This window comes from Nomascus leucogenys, chromosome X (assembly GCF_006542625.1).
Source record: "Nomascus leucogenys isolate Asia chromosome X, Asia_NLE_v1, whole genome shotgun sequence".
NCBI lineage: Eukaryota > Metazoa > Chordata > Mammalia > Primates > Hylobatidae > Nomascus > Nomascus leucogenys.
Window position 1 is genome coordinate 66198863 of NC_044406.1, and position 22774 is coordinate 66221636.

The following is a 22774-nucleotide window of genomic DNA, read 5'->3' on the forward strand; positions in this document are numbered from 1 at the left end:
TTTCTATTGAGACTTTAACCACATTTCCAGTAATGCAACTGGTTTATTAAAAGTACTTATCCTACCCCCAGAAGAGCAGTGACAACTATGGTTTCAGAGTAAGAAATGTTGAAAAGGTAAAAAAAAAAACGAATCCACTTTTCAGTTGATTATGCATCTCAGTATTAACTCTAGCTTTAAAAGCAAGATCTTGCATCACTTACTCTGGTGGCAAAGACTATGAAATACTGGTTTCATGTTACTTATCAAATTACCTTTATATAACAAGAGTGGGCACCTAAGTTAGATAAGTTCAGCTATCCACCCACCAATGTCAACAATACTAAAATTAATCTCTCCCATATCAAATTATCATGAAAAATTTCTTAAAACTATAAACCAATAAAATAAGTACATTAGGACCTTTTCTGAGAAATAAAACCTTATTACATAGTTATGTGGCCATTCATGAGGTGCATATGTTTTCAAATTGAATGCTTACTACCAAACAAATGAAAGCAAGTTCATACTAGAAAAGAGAAGAACTTTCTAAGTGAATGTATACCAATATTTTATTAATTCTTTCTAGCAGGTAAAACTTTTCCTCCCAGGGTAAAACTTGATTATGTTGTTTGGGCTCTTCCTTGTTATGTCAGGCTTAAAGAAACTAATTAAATTACTGAAAAGTAAGGGAAGATCTTTTAATAAAGAAATTCTGAAGTGTCAACACAGAGTACAGTCTTGATCATCTAAAGAGTATAATATGTAATACTCTATTTACCTAAATGTTAATATTTTTTAATGGACACTGATTTATACACGTGTGAGCATGTGCATGCATGCACGACATCCCATTTACTTGTTTCTTTGTAAACTTTGAATAGAAAAAGCAGCACATTTAAGATGGAAATATAAAAGGAAATGAACTTTCTAAGCTTTTCAGATTACTCCCAGTATAGCAACTTTCAAATTACATAGGAATTTGTAAATCTTTAAAGAAAAATGTGTAGTTTTGTCCAAAACAAAACCAATGCCTCATTTTTTTGTGGAAAAATAAAATTCTAATCACTAGATGACAGTTATGGTGCTGCTTAATGATGAAGAATATTCTACATAGCAACATGAGAATGAAGGTTTTTTTTCCTTCAAAAAGTACATAGTTGCAAATACTTCGAAAATTCTAGCAGCCGGGTGCGGTGGCTCAAGCCTGTAATCCCAGCACTTTGGGAGGCTGAGGCGGGCAGATCACGAGGTCAGGAGATTGAGACCATCCTGGCTAACACTGTGAAGCCCCATCTCTACTAAAAATACAAAAAAATTAGCAGGGCATGGTGGCAGGCACCTGTAGTCCCAGCTACTCGGGAGGCTGAGGCAGGAGAATGGCGTGAACCCGGGAGGCGGAGCTTGCAGTGAGCCAAGACCGCGCCACTGCACTTCAGCCTGGGCGAAAGAGCGAGACTCCGTCTCAAAAAAAAAAAATTCTAAGTATAGGCTGGGCATGATGGCTCACACCTGTAATCCCAGCACTTTGGGAGGCCAAGGTGCGCAGATCATGTGAGGTCAGGAGTTCAAGACCAGCCTGGCCAACATGGCAAAACCCTGTCTCTACTAAAAATAGAAAAATTAGCCAGGTGTGGTGGCACGTGCCTGTAATTCCAGCTACTTGGGAGGCCGAGGCATGATAATCGCTTGAACTCAGAAGACAGAGTTTGCAGAGAGCTGAGATGCGCCACTGAACACTAGCCTGGGTGACAGAGTGAGAATCTGTCTCAAAAAAAAAAAAAAGAAGCAAAGAAAAAAGTAAGTAACCTATCAAGTAAGACATCAAACTATAAATGCATGTCTATTTCTGATACATTCTAATTTTAAAAGTTTATAAATTCATTTTCACGTCAATTTCAATTGGAGGGAGGAGGGAGAAGAAAAAATGAACCTACACTATCCTCTTTTTCATGTTAAGAAACAGACACTTTCCCTCTAAATTGTCAGCATAAAGGAGGTTTTAAAAACTACAAAAATTGGGAAACCAATCTGATTCATCTGGGTATCAATATCAAATGAATGTCAGGCCTCAAGAGGGTAATGTGGTAATATCAAACAGGTAGCAAAAATTATGCATTGAGCACAACAAGGACAGTGACAAGAAAATAATTTGGGGATAAATACAGATGCCACATTAAATAGACTGTGAAAGATGTAAAACTCAAATCCCCTTTTAAATAAATCTTATCTAAAAGAAGGATTATAGAAAATGGGAATGTATGATTTTTTTAATAAAGCAATTCTGCTTCAGTGCAAATATGTAGTCCAAAACAACAAAAAAAGAAAATGTCTTATGTGACTTAGCAGGAACAGTTTCCACAGCCTTTCACACTATTGACAATTTCTTCTTGTAGTTTCTTTCTTTCCTCCTCTTTGGATATATTTTCTTTCTTTGCTTCCCATTTGGGGTTATCATGGTTCTGCACACGGCTGCTCTGTGTATGCCACATTTCTGAATAGATACTATGAGGGTTAGCAAGCAAACCATGGTGGGTACCACGTTCGGCTACCTTACCCTAAAAAGCAAACACATGAGAAACACGGAGAAAGGTCATTTAACTAGCATAATAACTGAAAATACCAAATACTTTCTAACTAAGGAGTATGAAGGATTTGCATTCATTAAAATACTTCTCCCAATTCCTCATACACAGTATAAATGAAAAAAATTTAGGTAGGAATGCTATCCTCCCTGTTGAGCTACCCAGTGCCAGAACAAACAAAAGGCTATAAAATTTCTAATACCATAAACACCATTTTATTTAAAGGAAATAAAATTGTAATGTTTCATTTGTCATTTTGAAGGGAAGAAAGGGAAGGTTAAAATGTAAAAAGGTGATATTTTCTGTAATCAGCAAATATTCAAATCAAAAGCACTGTTATTTACACAGAGACTTAAAAGATTTAAAAATAATATCCTTAAATAATGTGTACTTTGAAATAAAAAAGATTTCATAAAATAAAAAAGATTTAATGAAAATGAAAAGTTTACTTCTTCCAGTGGCTATTTTTGTTAACAATGGTTATTAAACTTAACACTGCAAAGATTTGGTGGTATAGATTCCAAACTCTGATCTACAATTAACTTGTTTCTTGATAGCTACGGTTAACCATGCTGAGAGACAAAAGGACTTCTGTCACTATTACTGGTATTCCTGGTAACAGGACTTTTACAATAAACCCTTAAGTAAAATAACTGAAATGTCTGTGCCTACATTTAAGTATTTACATGTAAGGTTATACCGCTACTCCTTGATTTATTCATTCCTGGCATTATCTACTAACTTCCTACTATGGAATACGGAGATTCAACACTCAAACTATCCCACATTCCCACTACTCCATCATTTACTCTCCTAACAACATCAGTTACATCACAAATTTTGATTCAGTGTTTACCTTATTACGACTATGTAAGTATTCCCTGCTTAGCTAAGTAGGTACTACGATTTTATATATATTTTCTTATATAGTCTTTTAATCCTCCTAGACTTAGTAACTTCCTTGTTTTTTTTCATTTGCTTAGTTTTCTATGTCACTATTGGAAATCTGTCCAAAGTTTATTACAGAATCACAAAACCCTTCTCAACAGTATTTTTCTCATAATCAACTACATTAGGTAATCTATTAGTTTATTTCCCCTCACCATCCAGAGATACTCCCTTCAGAGCTTTTAGGTTGTTTTCTACATCCTCAATTCTGAAATTCTATGATAATGTGCCCCGGTACAGCTTTATTTTTCCTTTCCATTCATTGTGGTGGGTACTCAGGCCCTTTCAATCGAGAAACTCTTACTCTGAAGTTCTAGACACTTTTTTGGTGTTACTTTCTACGGCAAAAACCACGATAACTTTTGCACCAACCTATTATTTGACAATTTCCTCCCCTGTTTCTGGCCTCTCTAGAACTACCACTAGTCAGATGTTGGACTTTTTAGATAAATTCTCTTGTTTTCTAATCTTTTCTCTATATTCTCTCTCTCTTTTGGAGATTTCCTTGACTTTATTTCAGCAAAGACATTTCTCATTTCAAAAACCTTGTTCTCAGGTCATTCCTTTATTTATTTATTTATTTATTTACCAAACCCATTTTAAAATTTTGAAATATTTCAAGAGTGACACAATGAACAACTTTATATGCTTCTCCTAGTTTGGCAACCATTATTTTTTCCTACATTTGCTTTCTCCACTTCACCTTCTCTCTACATACACATGAATTTTTTGCTACTCAATCTGAGAATGAGCTGCAGACATCATTACACTTCACCCCTAAATATTTTATTAGCATGTATCTCCTAAAAACAAAGACATTCTCCTACATGACTGAAATACAACTATATCACACTCAGGAAATTTAACAATGGCCGGCCATGGTGGCTCATGCCTGTAATCCCAGTTCTTTGGGAGGCTGAGATGAGAGGATTGCTTGAGCCCAGGAATTTGGGACCAGCCTGGGCAACATGATGAGACACCCCCCACCCATCTCTACCAAAAACAAACAAACAACAACAAAAACAAAAAACGAAGAGAAAAACACCCAAAAAAACTGAACAATATGATATGATATTCTTATTTAACATACAGTCCATATTCAAACTTCATCAATTGTACCAATAATGTCCTTTATACTTTTTTTCCATCTAGGATCCAATCAGGATCAACACGTTGAATTTATAACAGCTTCGTTCTAGTCTGTGTGTGTTTGTGACACTGACATTTCTAAAATGTCCAGTCCTGTTTTTAAAAGACTGCCCTTCAATTTGTATTCATCTAGTTGTTTCTGATTATTAGATCCAGGCTAAACTTTTTTTTTTTTTTTTTTTTTTTTGAGATAGACTCTTGCTATGTTGCCCAGGCTGGTCTGGAACTTCTGGGCTCAGGTAATCCTCCCACCTCTGCCTCCCAAAGTGCTGTTATTACCAGCATGAGCCACCATACCCAGCCCAAGTTAAACATTTTGGGTAGAAAGAAAAGATAATATATCTTCAGTGCATTACATCAGGAGGTACATGAGTTCAATTTGCTCCATTACTGATATTAGGTTTGATCAACTGGTTAAGGTGACATCTACCAGTTTCTCTATTTCTCTATTTTCAAGGTATTTTTTCTCTAATTAGTAAGTAATCTATGGTAATTTGAAACCGTGCAAATATTCTAGCCTCAATAGCTTTACACCATATGGTTTCAGGAACCAGTGAGGACCCTTACCTGAATCAATTATTACAATGGTGGCTGTAAAGTGTGATTTTCTAAATTTGTAATTCCTTTTACATTTCATGTGTTAGTTGGCTTTCTTCCTAAAGGGGAATTGTCCCTTTCCCCTTGATAATTTTTGTTTTAGCAGTATCCTCATGGATGCATAGATGTTTTTTATTCAATGTATTATAATTAATTAGTGTCATTATTCTTTATATGCCCCAATTGGCTAGTGGGAGCTCATTCAAAATGGATCCTGTGACCTCATGACTTGTGTTCATTAGTTTCCCTGACCCAGATCAGGAATCAACTACTTCTCCAAAGAGTCTTGGTTCCTTTTAGTGAGGAACAGTATTTAGTGCCCAAGATCTGGGTGCCAAGTATACTTATTACTACTGGGTTTTCACAGCTTCTAGGCCTCTTCAGTAAACAGAGTTAGGACATTTTTTTTAAATCATAAGTTCAGACTGATAATACTATTCCAATATATTGCAAGGTTCTCCTCTTCTTTGCCAATTCCATATTTGTATCTTTCTTCTCCCAAGAGATCTGTTTCCCAGCATCAATGTATTTACTCATAAGCTCAATCTTACACTATACACAAAAATAGCCTCAAAATGGTTACCCCCACACTACTACCAACAACAAAGTTCAAATTTCCTTTGGGTTATTTTTGTCTTTATAATATATTCCACTAAGGGTATATAATCATAGTAATATATGCAAAAGTTACTTGGCTTAATTCTACTTTTCTTCTGTGTGGTTATGTTAGCAATTTTATATGCAATTAGTTTTACTTCTTTCTGTTTGTATTCAATTTTTATTTTTCCCCTATCCTTGTTGATTTAATTTTATTTTTGAAGGTATAAAAACACTAAGCATGGTTCAAAAGCAAAATAAATATTAAAACTTCATTCTCTTTTCCGTATCTCTTCTAAACCTTTGTACCCATGTCCCATAGGCAGCCAATTGCTTTAGTTTCTAGTTTATTCTTTGAGTTTCTTTTTGCAAAAATAAACAGATACACATATATTCTTTTTTCCTTATCTTCTTTGCAAAAGGTAGCATGCTATATTCTCTTTTGTATCTTACTTTTTTTTTCCACTTACCAATATATTCTACAGATCATGCCATATAAGTTTCCTTCACTTTTTTTTTTAATTTTTGGAGACAGAGTCCTGCTATGCTGTCCAGGCTGGTCTCCACCTCCTGGGCTCAAGTCATCCTCTCGCCTCAGCCTCCCAAGTGGCTGGGATGACAAGTTACTTTTTTTTTCTTCTGTCCTTATTTTAGAAATACTGTATTTTCCACAATCTCTGAGAATATTAAGAAAGTCTACATTTTCCATTGAGTTCCTTTTTTCTCTGCTTTGGAGGTCCATTCACTGACATTTAAGAATAGAGCATTGAAAGGCTGACCGGAAGCTCTGTGTGCATTAATATGCCTTTCTAAACCAGTGGACTTCATGGTAGGATGATTATGTAGATACCTGGACACTTTGTTGGGGTTCTCAAATACAAGTATCTTTTTTTTTTTTTTCCCCAGTGGCTGCTTTTGTTTTCTCCAGAGAAGAATCCTCCAGGGTGGAGCCAAGATGGCCGAATAGGAACAGCTCCGGTCTACAGCTCTCAGCATGAGCGACACAGAAGACAGGTGATTTCTGCATTTCCATCTGAGGTACCGGGTTCATCTCACTAGGGAGTGCCAGAAAGTGGGTGCAGGACAGTGGGTGCAGTGCACCGTGCGCGAGCCAAAGCAGGACGAGGCATCGCCTCACTCAGGAAGTGCAAGGGTTCAGGGAGTTCCCTTTCCTAGTCAAAGAAAGGGGTGACAGACGACACCTGGAAAATCAGGTCACTCCCACCCTAATACTGCGTTTTTCCAATGGGCTTAAAAAACGGCCCACCAGGAGATTATATCCTGTGCCTGGCTTGGAGGGTCCTACGCCCACGGACTCTCCCTGACTGCTAGCATAGCAGTCTGAGATCAAACTGCAAGGCGGCAGCAAGGCTGGGGGAAGGGCGCCTGCGATTGCCCAGGCTTCATTAGGTAAACAAAGAAGCCAGGAAGCTGGAACTGGGTGGAGCCCACCACAGCTCAAGGAGGCCTGCCTGCCTCTGTAGGCTCCACCTCTGGGGGCAGGGCACAGACAAACAAAAAGACAGCAGTAACCTCTGCACACTTAAATGTCCCTGTCTGACAGCTTTGAAGAGAGCAGTGATTCTCCCAGCATGCAGCTGGACATCTGAGAATGGGCAGACTGCCTCCTCAAGTGGGTCTCTGACCCCCGAGGAGCGTAACTGGGAGGCATCCCCCAGTAGAGGCAGACTGCCACCTCACACGGCTGGGTACTCCTCTGAGACAAAACTTCCAGAGGAACGATCAGGCAGCAGCATTTGCGGGTCACCAATATCTGCTGTTCTACAGCCACGGCTGGTGATACCCAGGCAAACAGGGCCTGGAGTGGACCTCCAGCAAACTCCAACAGACCTGCAGCTGAGGGTCCGGTCTGTTAGAAGGAAAACTAACAAACAGAAAGCACATCCACGATAAAAACCCATCTATAAGTCACCATTATCAAAGACCAAAAGTAGATAAAACCACAAAGATGGGAAAAAACAGAGCAGAAAAACCAGAAACTCTAAAAAGCAGAGCGCCTCTCCTCCTCCAAAGGAACGCAGCTCCTCAGCAGCAACGGAACAAAGCCACATGGAGAACGACTTTGACAAGTTGAGAGAAGAAGGCTTCAGATGATCAAACTACTCCGAGCCACAGGAGGAAATTCAAAACAATGGCAAAGAAGTTAAAAACTTTGGAAAAAAAATTAGACGAATGGATAACTACAATAACCAATGCAGAGAAGTGCTTAAAGGACCTGATGAAGCTGAAAGCCACGGCTCGAGAACTATGTGAAGAATGCAGAAGCCTCAGGAGCCGATGCGATCAACTGGAAGAAAGGGTATCCGTGATGGAAGATGAAATGAATGAAATGAAGCGAGAATGGAAGTTTAGAGAAAAAAGAATAAAAAGAAACGAACAAAGCCTCCAAGAAATACGGGACTATGTGAAAAGACCAAATCTATGTCTGATTGGTGTACCTGAAAGTGACGGGGAGAATGGAACCAAGTTGGAAAACATTCTGCAGGATATTATCCACGAGAACTTCCCCAATCTAGCAAGGCAGGCCAACATTCAGATTCAGGAAATATAGAGAACACCACAAAGATACTCCTCGAGAAGAGCAACTCCAAGACACATAATTGTCAGATTCACCAAAAATGAAATGAAGGAAAAAATGTTAAGGGCGGCCAGAGAGAAAGGTCGGGTTACCCACAAAGGGAAGCCTATCAGACTAACAGTGGATCTCTCCGCAGAAACTGTACAAGCCAGAAGAGAGTGGGGGCGAATATTCAACAATTCTTAAAGAAAAGAATTTTCAACCCAGAATTTCATAGCCAGTCAAACTAAGCTTCATAAGTGAAGGAGGAATAAAATACTTTACAGACAAGCAAACGCTGAGAGATTTTGTCACCACCAGGCCTGCCCTAAAAGAGCTCCTGAAGGAAGCACTAAACATGGAAAGGAACAACCGGTACCAGCCACTGCAAAATCATGCCAAAATGTAAAGACCATCAAGGCTAGGAAGAAACTGCATCAACTAACGAGCAAAATAACCAGCTAACGTCATAATGACAGGACCAAATTCACACATAACAATATTAACGTTAAATGTAAATGGGCTAAATGCTCCAATTAAAAGACACAGACTGGCAAACTGGATAAAGACTCAAGACCCATCAGTGTGCTGTATTCAGGAAACCCATCTCACGTGCAGAGACACACATAGACTCAAAATAAAGGGATGGAGGAAGATCTACCAAGCAAATGGAAAACAAAAAAAGGCAGGGGTTGCAATCCTAGTCTCTGATAAAATAGACTTTAAACCAACAAAGATCAAAAGAGACAAAGAAGGCCATTACATAATGGTAAAGGGATCAACTCAACAAGAAGAGCTAACAATCCTAAATATATATATGCACCCAATACAGGAGCACCCAGATTCATAAAGCAAGTCCTGAGTGACCTACAAAGAGACTTAGACTCCCACACAATAATAATGGGAGATTTTAACACCCCACTGTCAACATTAGACAGATCAACGAGACAGAAAGTTAAGAAGGATATCCAGGAATTGAACTCACCTCTGCACCAAGCGCACCTAATAGACATCTACAGAACTCTTCACCCCAAATCAACAGAATATACATTTTTTTCAGGACCACACCACACCTATTCCAAAACTGACCACATAGTTGGAAGTAAAGCTCTCCTCAGCAAATTTAAAAGAACAGAAATTATAACAAACTGTCTCTCAGACCACAGTGCAATCAAACTAGAACTCAGGATTAAGAAACTCACTCAAAACCGCTCAACTACACGGAAATTGAACAAGCTGCTCCTGAGAGACTACTGGGTACATAACGAAATGAAAGCAGACATAAAGATGTTCTTTGAAACCAACGAGAACAAAGACACAACATACCAGAATCTCTGGGACACATTCAAAGCAGTGTGTAGAGGGAAATTTATAGCACTAAATGCCCACAAGAGAAAGCAGGAAAGATCCAAAATTGACACCCTAACATCCCAATTAAAAGAACTAGAAAAGCAAGAGCAAACACATTCAAAAGGCAAAATCCAAAATGAAGGCAGAAAAGTTATTTTATATATGCACCATTGAAAACCTGCTTCTATCGTGAAGATTTAATGCTTTCCTGATTAAACTTTTGCTTGTAATACTTTAATAGAGAATGAGTTAATATAGTTTATTCTTTCTTGGAAGTGACATGCATTATTTCCAATCAACAGGGGCTAAAAACAGAATCATAACAGGATTCAGTCTCAACCAAATAATGTAAGAAACAATATTTAAGCTTCTTGTATCTATAACAATTTCCAGTGTTCCTCAAATACTAAACTTTAAAGTTAAATCTCTTACCTGGTCCAAGACAATGATTTCATCTGCATCAACCACTGTTGACAATCTGTGTGCAATGAAAATAGAAGTTCTGTGTTTGACCACATCCTTCATGGCACCAAGAATAGTCTGCAAGTTTGGTAATATGAAGAACAGGAGAAAATAAAAAGAACTACACATTAGGCAAATGTAAATTAAAATAATCATACATTTCCTAAAGGAACATAAAAAATGCCAGTTAATTTTTTATTATGTAAACTTTATACTGATACCAAATATTAGACCTAATCTAATAACTGCTAAAAGGAAGGGGAGAAAGCAAAAAGAGAAGGCAACTATGATCACATTATCATGGAAAAAAATTCTTTAAGATAGGCAACATTTCTCTAAATTACAAAATCTGGGAGAAAGTAGATATTTTCTATACAAGTAAACAAATAAACAACAACTCTCATGATATCAGGAACATAGCCACATATAATGTTTACCAATGAGAACAAAACTAAAATGAGGAGAGACTTAAGTGTAGGGCACAGAGAAATTCAAAATAATCCAAAGATAGGGAGATTCAAAGAGTATAGGAACATTTGCTTTTCCTTAGTTCAAACTCAGAGGACAGAAGGGGAAACAATGATAACTGTATATTTTTAACTACAGAAACCTCTTTTTCAAAAGCATTCTGACTTCCTAATGCATCCTGGAAATATATTTTTGTTTATTCCCTGTAAAGTATAAGAGTTGTATATATATTCAGCTATACTTGGAAACCTGGGTCTAAGTACAGCAAGCTAGATGGAAATAGCAGTGTGGGGGATGGGGATATACCCAAATTTCCTACGGGTATTTCTGAACATTTTATTTATTAAAGGAATAAAATTATCAAGAGCAGATGGTTACCCAGGAAAAGATCTTATTTTACCAGGGCAGACTGATAATAAGGTACAAGGCCAATACTAAGAAAGCCTGTCATGTTTGTGAAGACTCCTTTTTTAACCTTTAACAACTTAAACTCTGACATCCTACTGAAGACTCTGGACTTTTTAAAAAGGCCCATTAAAATTTACCACATCTTCCAATAACTCCTCCCCTTGGGGGGTGGTCTATTGGCTCTTAATGGGTTATGCTCTCTGACATAATAAAGCTGTGTGACTCAAATAATGACTGTTGGTAGGTCTTTTAGTTTGTGGTAGTATGACACATTTTTAGGTAAAAAGTTCTTATAAGAATGTTCCTATTTTTCCTATGAATGAGGTCTGGTCCTGCTTATGGGTCACTTTAAATATATGCTAACCAATTCACTTCAAAATTAAATTGCTTTAAATATGCTGCAGATCAAACAATGGGCCCTGAAACTTAACTCCGTATGAAAATATTATGTCACACAGCCCGCAAAGCTGAATTAGGCCTATCTTTCAACACTAGGTTTATACTATGTATTGAATTAAAAGGTAGTTGAATGAAGGCAATTGACAAATGCATCTGCCTATCTTCAGTTCTAGATTAAGGGGATATGATAATGAAATTACCATTGTTGTTGAGACTTTTGTATGTAATGTAAAGATGTTGCTATGAAATCTAATGCAGCTGTGGGGCAATGTCATGACATCAGTGTCACATCTTGGTGTTTCATAACACTTCCAGTGAAATGAATACAAATTGATACCAGCACTGCAGGTTGAGTATGCCTGACTTGCATCTCATGAGTCACTCCATGATAAGTGAAAGGCTTTCTGGTATGTACTATGTCACAGGTTTCACAATCACTTCCATGACTATTTTAATGAGTGTTAAGTGGCAATAGGAGAGAGACTAAAACTTTCTTCCTTTGTCAGCATATCAGGTGATTCCTACAGCTTTGTAAGATGCAAGGGCAATACAACAACAGCATAAGGTATCACATAGTTCCAAAAGGAGACACATTTGCAAATGGACTTAACACTGTGGTATCTCTAGTTCATTGCAACCTGGCATTCTTACCATCAATACTTGCCATATGGAAAAAGGGGATAGGCATTTTGCTCTATAGCACTTATTATTGAAGTTTATTCAAAATACAAAGTAATGCAGCCATTTTACTGAAACTTCCAAGTAGAAAAGTTAAACATTGAAGAGCTTTATATTTTAATAATAACTTACCTCTTCAGTAATCGAATCTAATGATGAAGTAGCTTCATCATAGAGTATGAGTGGGGGGTCCTTCAAAATGGCTCTTGCAATTGCTACTCTTTGCTTTTCTCCTCCTGGTAAAGGAAAATTTCACTTTAAGGAAGCATAGTGCATGCATATTTTATGTTTTTAGTGTTTCCATTGATTACAACCACCAAGTAATACACTGAACATTTCCTTATTCTCCTGATCACAGTTCATTTTACCGACTTGTAGAGTTGAAGTTCATATATAATATCTTTTGACAAATTATATTCCCTGAAACGTGAATGCACTACTGAATTCTGACTTCATAGCAGGTGGGAAGAATGAGAATGAGGCAGGAAGGTAACAACTTTGATTCTACTATTATTCTTCTGACAGAAGTATGCTCATTATATGTTACTTTATATTACAGATAATTCTCAATGAACAGCAATCTCAGAAAAATTTCAATGACAGAATTGACAATGCCAAAAAATCAATATCTGAAACCTGAAACTTGAAGACATTAAACTATGAATAACTGAATTCGTCTCTTAAGATAAAAAAGTAGCATTCAGCCAGTATTCTCAAGGATTGTTTTTTGATAGAAAGCTATTATTTTCACAGCATTCTTCAAAGTTAAAGGCATATACTAGATATCTCTTCCTTTATTTAGGTATTTATTATAGATCTCTAGCATATCAAATTTTTAAAATAGAAAGGATACAGGCCCAGAAAAGTTAAGTGATTTGCTCAAGGTCACCGAGCAAGAATCTGGACTAGACCCATTCCAGTCCAATGCTCTTCTTATCACAATGTGTAAGCCCACATTTATCCCTAAATCCAAGAATAAATATTTAGAAAGTATTTCTTAAATAAATAGTGAAAATATGTAGTGAAATGTATAGAAACCTTTCTTTTATTACTGGGACTACTGTAGGTCTAAGGTCATCAATTTGATATAGAACTATAGTTGGAAGTACAGAAGATGGTACTCTGCTGACTAAGTCCCTTTTGGCTTCTTTTCTTGTCTATTATACATTATCAATGTCTGAAAAAACATATTTTTCAGCTTAAGTAACCTCTTTAGGGAATAAGCTCTATCCATTACCTGGTACATTAAATATTTTTATTTTTACTTGTTCTACAATTATTATCTTTGGCCTATAAAGGGGTTCCTTATTTTTAATATTAGTAAGTTTATATTTATGCTAGCCATACGCTTCCCCACCTCACAAGATCAAAATTCTCCTAACAAGGCAGGTACCATAAGTACAATCTTCCTGCCTATCTATCAGCCCAGTAGCAGAAAGTTCCTCAAAGAAGTTGATATTCAGAGGAACGACTAGTTTTGAAGTGCCTCTCAAATTTCAAGTGGAAACCAACTCAGTTGTAATTCTATTCAACAGTATTTTGGAACTTGGAGAAGGAATGTCTGTTTATTCTCTAACATAATTATTAGCATAGATGCTAAATAATAAATTGCTCATTTTGAGAGGTTTGGTTGTAAGGAAATGAGAAATAGGTAAGAATAAAATTTCTTTAGCTATTCCTATCCCTCAAAGGCATGCAGAAAGGAAAAATAAGATTAGAAAATGGAACACAGCATAGCTGGCTGAGGCAAAGTCATGAATTAAGAGGGCTAGTTCATATTACATGATAAATTAGGGATCGCCAGAATTAGTCAAACGGACACATAATTTGGGGGTGGGCCAGATAATTGGAAATTACTGCTATTAAAAGCAGTAATAAAGTGTAAATGTGGACTGGAATGATACCGGCATCTTATACTACCAGATAATGACCCAATCAACTTAACTTGGAAATAATCTTTGCTTACAATTTTCTAAACTTAGCCCAAAACTTTCTAACAGACTGCCAATTCCTGAATAACAGGCCTGTTTATGCTTCATTTTTTTAACTTTCAAACCATTTAGCATAGTAGCTTGCACATAGTGTGTATTTAATAAATGAAGTCAGTTTATAATGAAGAGGAATGTGGATTTGTTAAAATTCATATAGAGTATTTCTCATTCTATTTTTGCCTTACCTCTATCTATAATCGATACATTTCCTCCCCAAACTAAACTAGACATTGCTATACTTTTGAAATTCAAATAATTTGGGGGTAGAGAAACATTTCTCTGCATCCTCCAAAAAAAAAAATCAGCCATTTTAGGGTAATTCATTCTTAAACCTAGCAATCTCATAATTAAACATTTAACAAGAAATGTATAAGCCTCAAAATATCCTTGGCCACAGAACAAAGGACATGAAAATAAATTTGGCTGTAAGGAAAGTATAGCAGTTAACAGGATCAAATATAAAGAGGTCTCAAGTACTGAAAACATCTTCTAATGATCTAGGAAGTTATGACGAGAGATATACACTATTCATTATCAAATTACTTCTCCCTACCCTTACTACTTTCCCAGGTAAAGAACGATCTTGTTCTTCCTTTATCATGAAGACTGTAGATAACAAGTTGGTAATGATCTGAGCATATTTTGATAACTTACTTAATATCAAACACCTACAATGTTTGCAGCTGCAAGTGAAAAAAAAAAAAAAGACTTGCATGACTTGAGAATAGTTACTAGTATGTTGAATTGGTTATAGTGAGGGCTAGGAGATTAGTAACCCAATCAAATGTGACTCAATGAGCACTACATTTGAAGTCTCTCATTATATTTTCTAAAAAATGGCTCTGACAAATTAGAGTTTGAAAGAAGTATACAAGAAGGGGGCAGGTCTAAAATCTCTGATCACCTGAAAGCTTGAGTCCTCGTTCCCCTACTTGGGTGTCGTATCCATGTGGCATTCGAAGAATTGCATCATGAAGTCCAGCTAATTTTGCCACCGCATACACTTCCTCAGGGGAAGCACTGATGTTTCCATATAAGAGGTTGTAATAAATAGTATTATGGAAGAGGACAGCATCCTGAAGCAGACATACTGAATGAATATATATCTATGTATCTATATATCTCTATATATGTTCATTATTAAAAATTCAAATAGTAAAGAGACAAAGGCATACAGGGTAAAACATGACAGTCCCTTTCATCATCCCTCATCTGCGAAATCCCATTCCCTTCCCAGGGGTAGTCATCATAAACAATTTAGTGTGTATCATTCCAGACTTCTTCCTGTGAATTTATATACCTAAACATATGTTTTTCCCCCCAACAAAAGTATGGTCATTCTATACATATTATTTTGCAATTGCTTTTTTCAGTTAACATATCCTGGAGATTGTCCATGTCAATAGCAGAAAACTAACTCATTCTTTTTAACAGTTGTATATTACATACTATGGAAATGTCATAATTTATTTATACATTCTCCTACTGATGGACATTAATGTGATTTCCAAGTTTATGCTACTACAATGTTTGAATAAAACATTATGTATATGACTTTGTACACCTGTGTGTTTCTGTAAGAAGAATTCCCAGAAGTAGACTGATGAGTTTAAAGTTAAACATACTTTTATCCTTTGATATTATTGCCCAAATGTCTTCTAAATATGGCCCTACCAGCAACCAATAATGTATAAGTACACGCTAACCAATAGCATATGAGGGTGCCAGTTCCTCATATACTCAGAAACCCTGGATATTAATAATTTTTAGGTGTTGCTATTCTTAGGGGAAAAATGTGTTTTTTGTTTAAATTAGCATTTCCCTAATTACTAATGAGGTTTGAATATGTTTTCCTATGTTTCTAAGAAGCTTTGACATTGATATTAAAACAGAAAACAAAGAATTTATGCAATATATATATTTTTGGAGAAAGTTCACTTCAGGCATTCATTTGATATTTCAACTTATTCTCACATGGCACACTAAAGCTAATTTACTTCAAGGGAGCATCCATCCTGCAATTTTCTTTCAATCTCTAAATGGTTGGAAGGCTATGGTTAGGTGAAATAAAATGACTCCATTAGTTCACATTAACCAGGATACCCATCTTCTTTAACATCACAATCAGACCAAAAATTTCATATATTGCTTTAAATAGTATTTAAATCATTTATATACCTATTAATAAAATTTCTCATATTGAGATAATACTTAAACTCAATAAGCTCATTGTATAAACAGAAACTGCTTATTTTAAAATAATTTATATTTAGGAAAAAGCTAAATGTGCTAGATGGAAATTTTGAAAATATAAAAACTAATATAAAATAAATACTGATTTTTTGGTGTAATTTCTGCTAAATGGGTAGATTTTAGCTGCTCTCATCACAAAAACATGGGTAACTGTGAGATGATGGACATGTTAATTTGCCTCTCTACAGTAATCTAATTATCTATATGTATCTCATAACATCATGTTAGATACCTTAAATATATACAAATTTAATAAATTAAAATTTAAAGAACCCATATTCCCATCATGTAGCAAGATCTAATATTACATTGATATTTTCTATCTTTTTTCTCTACTGCAATGTATTCATTTAATATTATAAAATCAGGATATTATATTTTGCTTGCTATCCTCCTTTTTAATACTTTGTATTTGCATATTTTTCATGACAATATTCTTTAAAAACACAAGATTTATGAATGGCTGCATGACTCTGATCCTATAATACTGTAACCATCTACTTACTGTTGGACATTTACATTGTTTCCAACTGATGCTACTATAAATAATGCTGTAATGAACATCTTTGCATATAAAGACTTGTTCACATCTGTTTATTTCCTTACTAAAATTTCCTAGAGGCAGAATTATTGGAATAAAGGGTATGAATATTTTTCAGGCACTTGATACACACTGCCAATTTGCTTGTCAAGAAAGCCGAATACTTCCACCAGCAAAACAAGAGATTGTCCATTTTACACAGCCTTGCCCAAACTGGATATTAGGAATTTCAAAATCCTTGCCAATCTGATAGGTGAAAAAATGACACGTATCCTGTTGTTGATTTAATTTACATTGCTAAGGCCTCCAATGAGGATGAGAGTCTTCTGTTTACTGATCATGTATATTTTCCCTTTGTGAATGTGTTACTTCTCAAAAGGATGAGGATAATTGTTACAACGCCCAAGAGAATGGCAGGAATCTATTTATATGGATGGGGACACTGAATCCTAAGTAGTCATAGCTCAGAATCCAGTTCACTTGACACATAGTTTAGATTAGTGTTTCTTTTTCTTTTTTTTTTTTCTTTTTTATTTTTGAGACTGAATCTAGTTCTGCTGCCCAGGCTGGAGTGCAATGGCGCGATCTCGGCTCACTGCAACCTCCGCCTCCTGGGTTCAAGCAATTCTCCTGCCTCAGCTTCCCAAGTAGCTGGGATTACAGATGCCTGCCACCATGCTCAGCTAATTTTTCTATTTTTACTAGAGACGGGGTTTCATCATGCTGGCCAGGGTGGTCTCCAACTCCCGAACTCAGGCGATTTGCCTGCCTCAGCCTCCCAAAGTGCTGGGATTACAGGCGTGAGCCACTGTGCCTGGCCTAGATTAGTGTTACTTAACATACAATCTATGAACCATCTATATCAGAATAACCTAGGAAGCATTTTCAAAAAGGCAGTTTTCTGGGCCCCACATAGTCCTCCAAAATCATAACTGGGGTATGTGAGAAAGAACTGGAATTATTAAATTAGATTATCTAATCCAATTTAAGTGACACGATTTTTTAAATTTATAAATGATATTGTATATATTTAAGGTATAGGACATGATGTTATGAGATCCATATAGATAGTAAAATGATTACTATAGTGAACAAATTAACATATCCATCATCTCACAGTTACCCAATAATTTTTCTAAATGACTCATGCTGACTAACGTGGGATTTTCAGTGAAAAAGAGGACGGGAAGAGTCCATGTGTGGGATCATTTGGGGGACATTTTGCAAGCTACATATCCCCGTCCAATCACTCTCTTACAGTTCTTCCTCTCCCCATATTTTGATCTATTCTCCCAGGGATTTGATTCTGGCTCCAGAAATCAACTTTATAATACATACTAGCTGCAACTAATTCCCAGGTCTCTCTATAAGCTTTCATCATAAAAAAGCTCACATCCTATAAGGCTATCTACTTCTTCACTTCTCAGACCTTACTTTGAATTTATTTTCCCTCCAAAGTAACACAATAAATGTTCATTAAATGTTTAACATGGGTTCGGCACTGTGCTTGGTACTGAGGGCAGAGTGGTTAACAAGGCATACAAAATTGAGGATGGCAGCCAAGCTACTTTGTAATGATTATAAATCCACTATGTTGAAAACTGCTCCAAATTACAATAGTAGTTTTCATTTTCTGAACAATTATGTGATAGACTCGGTATTTTACATTTATTATCTCTAATCCACAATAATTCTATCCTATAAGGTAAACAGCATCCTTATTTTACAGATAAGAAAATGGAGGCCCCAGGCCACAGAACTAATGACAATTAGAGATGGGGTTAGAATCCTGGTCTGTGTTCTTTCTATTCTATTATGCTATCATTCCAGGGCTTCCTATCATGCAGATTTTTCCTTCAAGTTTTTTTCTTTTCCTTTTTTAAAAAATCCCTTTTGATACCAGAATTTCGCTGGTAGGGTCTAATACTGACTACTTCAGTAGCATATGTTGATCCCTTCATTCAAATTGTTCTAGTTACAGACTGATCAACCCAATAAATCTTCCAAAAATTTGTTTTTTTTTTCTGTTTTTAAATACCTGAGGTACCACTCCCACTGCCCTCCGAAGGCTTTCCAGGCTCACATCTTGTATATTTTGACCAGCAAGATAAATGCTACCCTTTTGAGGCTCATAGAAGCGAAACAATAGCCTCACTATTGTGCTTTTCCTGAAATTGGAGATGAAGAAAGGTTATTTAGCTCCTATTAATGTTAGGAAACCCCAGTTTTAAACCACAGTAATCATTTTCATTATGATAAAGAAAGAAATATTACATTGGGAATCATCAGTCTATAATACAGAATTTTACAAATAACTAAATTACCCACCCTGACCCACTACCTCCTACAATGGCCACTTTCTTTCCTGCAGGGACTTCAAAGGATATTCCACTAAGGACTTTCTGGCCCTCAATGTATTCAAAATGCACATTTTCAAAGGCCACGGTAGCTGTCTGTGGTGTGATCTGAAGGGGAGATGCCATCACTTTGTCCTAGCAGGGAAGAGAAAAAAAAAAGCCACTTTACGCACTGCCTAGAGTACAGCTATGAAGACAATTTTCTAATTCACAGAAAAAGGAAATAATGGAAAAGAAGGAGGGTTATAAGTGGACTTAGACCACTTCCAAGCATGCATTTAAAGATTTGTTTTCTCATGCTTCATGGCTAAGGTAAAACAAACCCTGAATGTTTTGGTTTCTGAGCAACTTTTTTTGAGGTGGGGGTGAGGAGGGAGAAGGGATAATGGGCAGGGGAGGAAAGGGGCTGAGGATGCAAGGAGAGGCAATCATATATTCTATGTCATTATTAGATAAGTAAATTCAGTGTAAGTACAAATAATTCAACTTAACAAAATTTACTTTCTAGTATAATAGTCTTCATTAACATTGTAAGATCTTATTTATTTATTTATTTATTTATTTTGAGACGGAGTTCGCTCTTGTTGCTCAGGCTGGAGTGCAATGGCAGGATCTTGGCTCACCGCAACCTCCACCTCCCGGGTTCAAGCGATTCTCCTGGCTCAGCCTCCCGAGTAGCTGGGATTACAGGCATATGCCACCACGCCCAGCTAAATTTTGTATTTTTAGTAGAGACAGGGTTTCTTCATGTTGGTCAGGCTGGTCTCGAACTCTTGACTTCAGGTGATCCACCCGCCTCAGCTTCCCAAAATGCTGGGATTACAGGCATGAGCCACCATGTGTGGCCTGGTTTTTAAACATAGAAGTGAAAGCTCTAACAACCTCTTAATACAGGTGATAGCACCCCCGCCCCCACCAATTCCTGCAAGTAAAATAAATTGGTTTGCTAATGTGGTGATGTAGGAATATTCCTAGAATAATCCTACTAATAGGATGATGTTCACATACTTTTGAAAAGGTACTATATAGATTACTTACTTTAATTCGGGTGTCTACCTTGAGTAGAGTAAACAAGGTGTTCATATCTATGAGTGCTTGTCTAGTCTCTCTATATACAGTTCCCAGAAAGTTCAGGGGTAATGAAAGCTGAAAAAGCAGTCCATTCACCATTACTAGATCTCCAACAGTAAGGGTACCTTAATATGCAATTGGCAGAAGAAAAAAAGGGGTATTTTAGGTAAATGTTACATACTTTTCCAATTTAAGATAGGTTTATAGTCTATTACCACAGAACAAAATATTCTTAATCAGCAACAACTCTTATGTCAACTCAATTTCAAAGCATTAATCCATGATTTAGGTAATACAGGGAACAGGATACATTAGGAATGGGAAAGACCCACCTATATATATATAATATATATATAGTATAATATATATAATATATATAGTATAATATATATATTACACTATATATAATATACAAAAAAGAATGGTTTGAGGATAGAAATTGAAGGCTAAAAATTTTCTTTTTTTTCCCTAAGACACTAGCAATGGTTTCAAACAGAAATTTAAAAATTAGTATACATTAAAAATTGGAGAAAATAGATATCACGATTAAGGATGATAAACCATTCTGATGTACATCAAGTTGAAGGAAATAAAATGAAACAACAACAACAACAAAATGTTGTAACCTAAACATGTTTTCCACAGGTTTTCCACATATTTAGGTCACAGTGAATGAATGAATACCGAGTGGTGGTGGGGAGGGTTTCCAGAAAGCAGGGACAGACATTTACTTTTGAAGTGTTTTGCAAGTAAAAAAAGGAGTAGAAAGATTAAAAGGTTCCCGGTAATTCTTAAAAAAAAGAGTGTTTGCAGTTTAGTGCTTTGAACTAAACACTAAATTAATTACATTGCTTTACAGGTCTACAAGAGAAATTAGAAAAACTAGATGCTAAAAAAAAAGTTGTTCTTAAAAGAACAGGTAGTTACAAACAGTAATCCCAATCAATGAGTGAGCCAGTGCTAAACAAAAGGAAGTTAAAAAACCATTATCAAACAATCAAGTAAATACATTCTGATACAAAGAGAAAAGTACTCCAAGGATGTTAAAGCACTTTAACATCCTTTATAATTAAGATAAGCATACACATTCCTTTCATTAATCTTTATTTATAAAAGTTGAACAGCCTGTAAATGTGATAGCCACAGACCCATTACCTGCCACAATTCCCTGACTGGCGAGCACCATTATAGCTGTTAAACCGACACTGAAAATAGCACTTTGACCAAAGTTCAGCATAGCCAGAGTAGAGGTACTTTTCAATGAAGCAGTCTCATACGTCTTCAAAAATCCATCATATCTCTGTGCTTCATATCTTTCATTATTAAAATACTACAAAATATATAAAAATAACTATGGGCAAGTATAATTAGAATTTATTCTCTTAAGTGATTAGTATACTTTTCATAAGACTTCATGTATGAATACAATTTTGTACTGTAGATTCCATTTTAAAAATTGACTCAATATATTGGACTATGATATCCCTGCAGTTTTCCATAATGAACTGTATTTGAAAAGTCCACAAAATTCACCCAACGAATATTTACTGAATGCTTAGCTAATTCCAACCCGATCTAAAACAAAATCTTCAGTGACACTTCCTTCACAAAGCCTTCCCCTGAGACTCTGAATTGACAATTCCCACTACCCTCACAACATTATGCCTTCTTATTTAGTCACCTGCATACTTAAATTCTCTTAGTACAGTATAAAATTCTGGGATAGCAGGGATTAGAAAGTAATCTTTTTTTACCACCCTCCCCTGTGAAAGCACTTAGAACACATAAGAGGCATTTAGTAACTATTTGTTAAATGGAAATATGAACAAATAAATGAAAGAATTAATGGGAAGCACTATGCTAGGGATAGAAGAGAGTCAAGAATTTATATGCCAGTTTGATTAGCTTACTGTTCATTCTGAATCAAGATGCTAACGGTATACAGTCATGCATCACTTAACAACAGAGATATGTTCTGAGAAATGCATACTTTAGGTAATTTTGACTGTGCAATCATCATAGAGTGTACTTACACAAACCTAGATCTCACCTAGACTATATGGTATAGCCTATTGCTCTTAGGCTATAAACCTGTACAGCACGTTACTGTATTGAATATTGTAGAAAATTGTAACACAATGGTATTTGTGTATCTAAACACAGAAAAGGTACAGTAAAAATATGGTAAAGAAGATTTGCAATGGTATATCTGTAGACAGCACTTATAATGAATGGATCTTGCAGGACTGAAAATGGCTCTAGGTGAGTCAGTGAGTGAGTGCTGAGTGAATATGAAGGCCTAGGGCATTACCGTACACTACTGTAGACTTTATAAACACTGTATGCTTAGGCTACACTAAATT

The 22774-nt window shown here is 36.1% G+C and overlaps 1 protein-coding gene across 2 annotated transcripts in view; it reads right to left on the reverse strand.

Annotated features, from left to right (window-relative positions):
• Positions 1–533: 533 nt before the first annotated feature.
• Positions 534–22774, reverse strand: part of ABCB7 (ATP binding cassette subfamily B member 7) — a 110829-nt gene continuing 88588 nt past the window's right edge. For both annotated transcript variants that reach the window (XM_030806392.1, XM_030806393.1), the window contains 8 exons: positions 21567–21741; positions 20379–20536; positions 19312–19475; positions 19022–19151; positions 15094–15265; positions 12331–12434; positions 10216–10323; positions 534–2537 (listed from right to left, as the gene is read on the reverse strand). In XM_030806392.1, the coding sequence (XP_030662252.1) occupies positions 2322–2537; positions 10216–10323; positions 12331–12434; positions 15094–15265; positions 19022–19151; positions 19312–19475; positions 20379–20536; positions 21567–21741 (1227 nt within the window). In that variant the 3' untranslated portion in view covers positions 534–2321. The remainder of the gene's footprint in view (positions 2538–10215; positions 10324–12330; positions 12435–15093; positions 15266–19021; positions 19152–19311; positions 19476–20378; positions 20537–21566; positions 21742–22774) is intronic.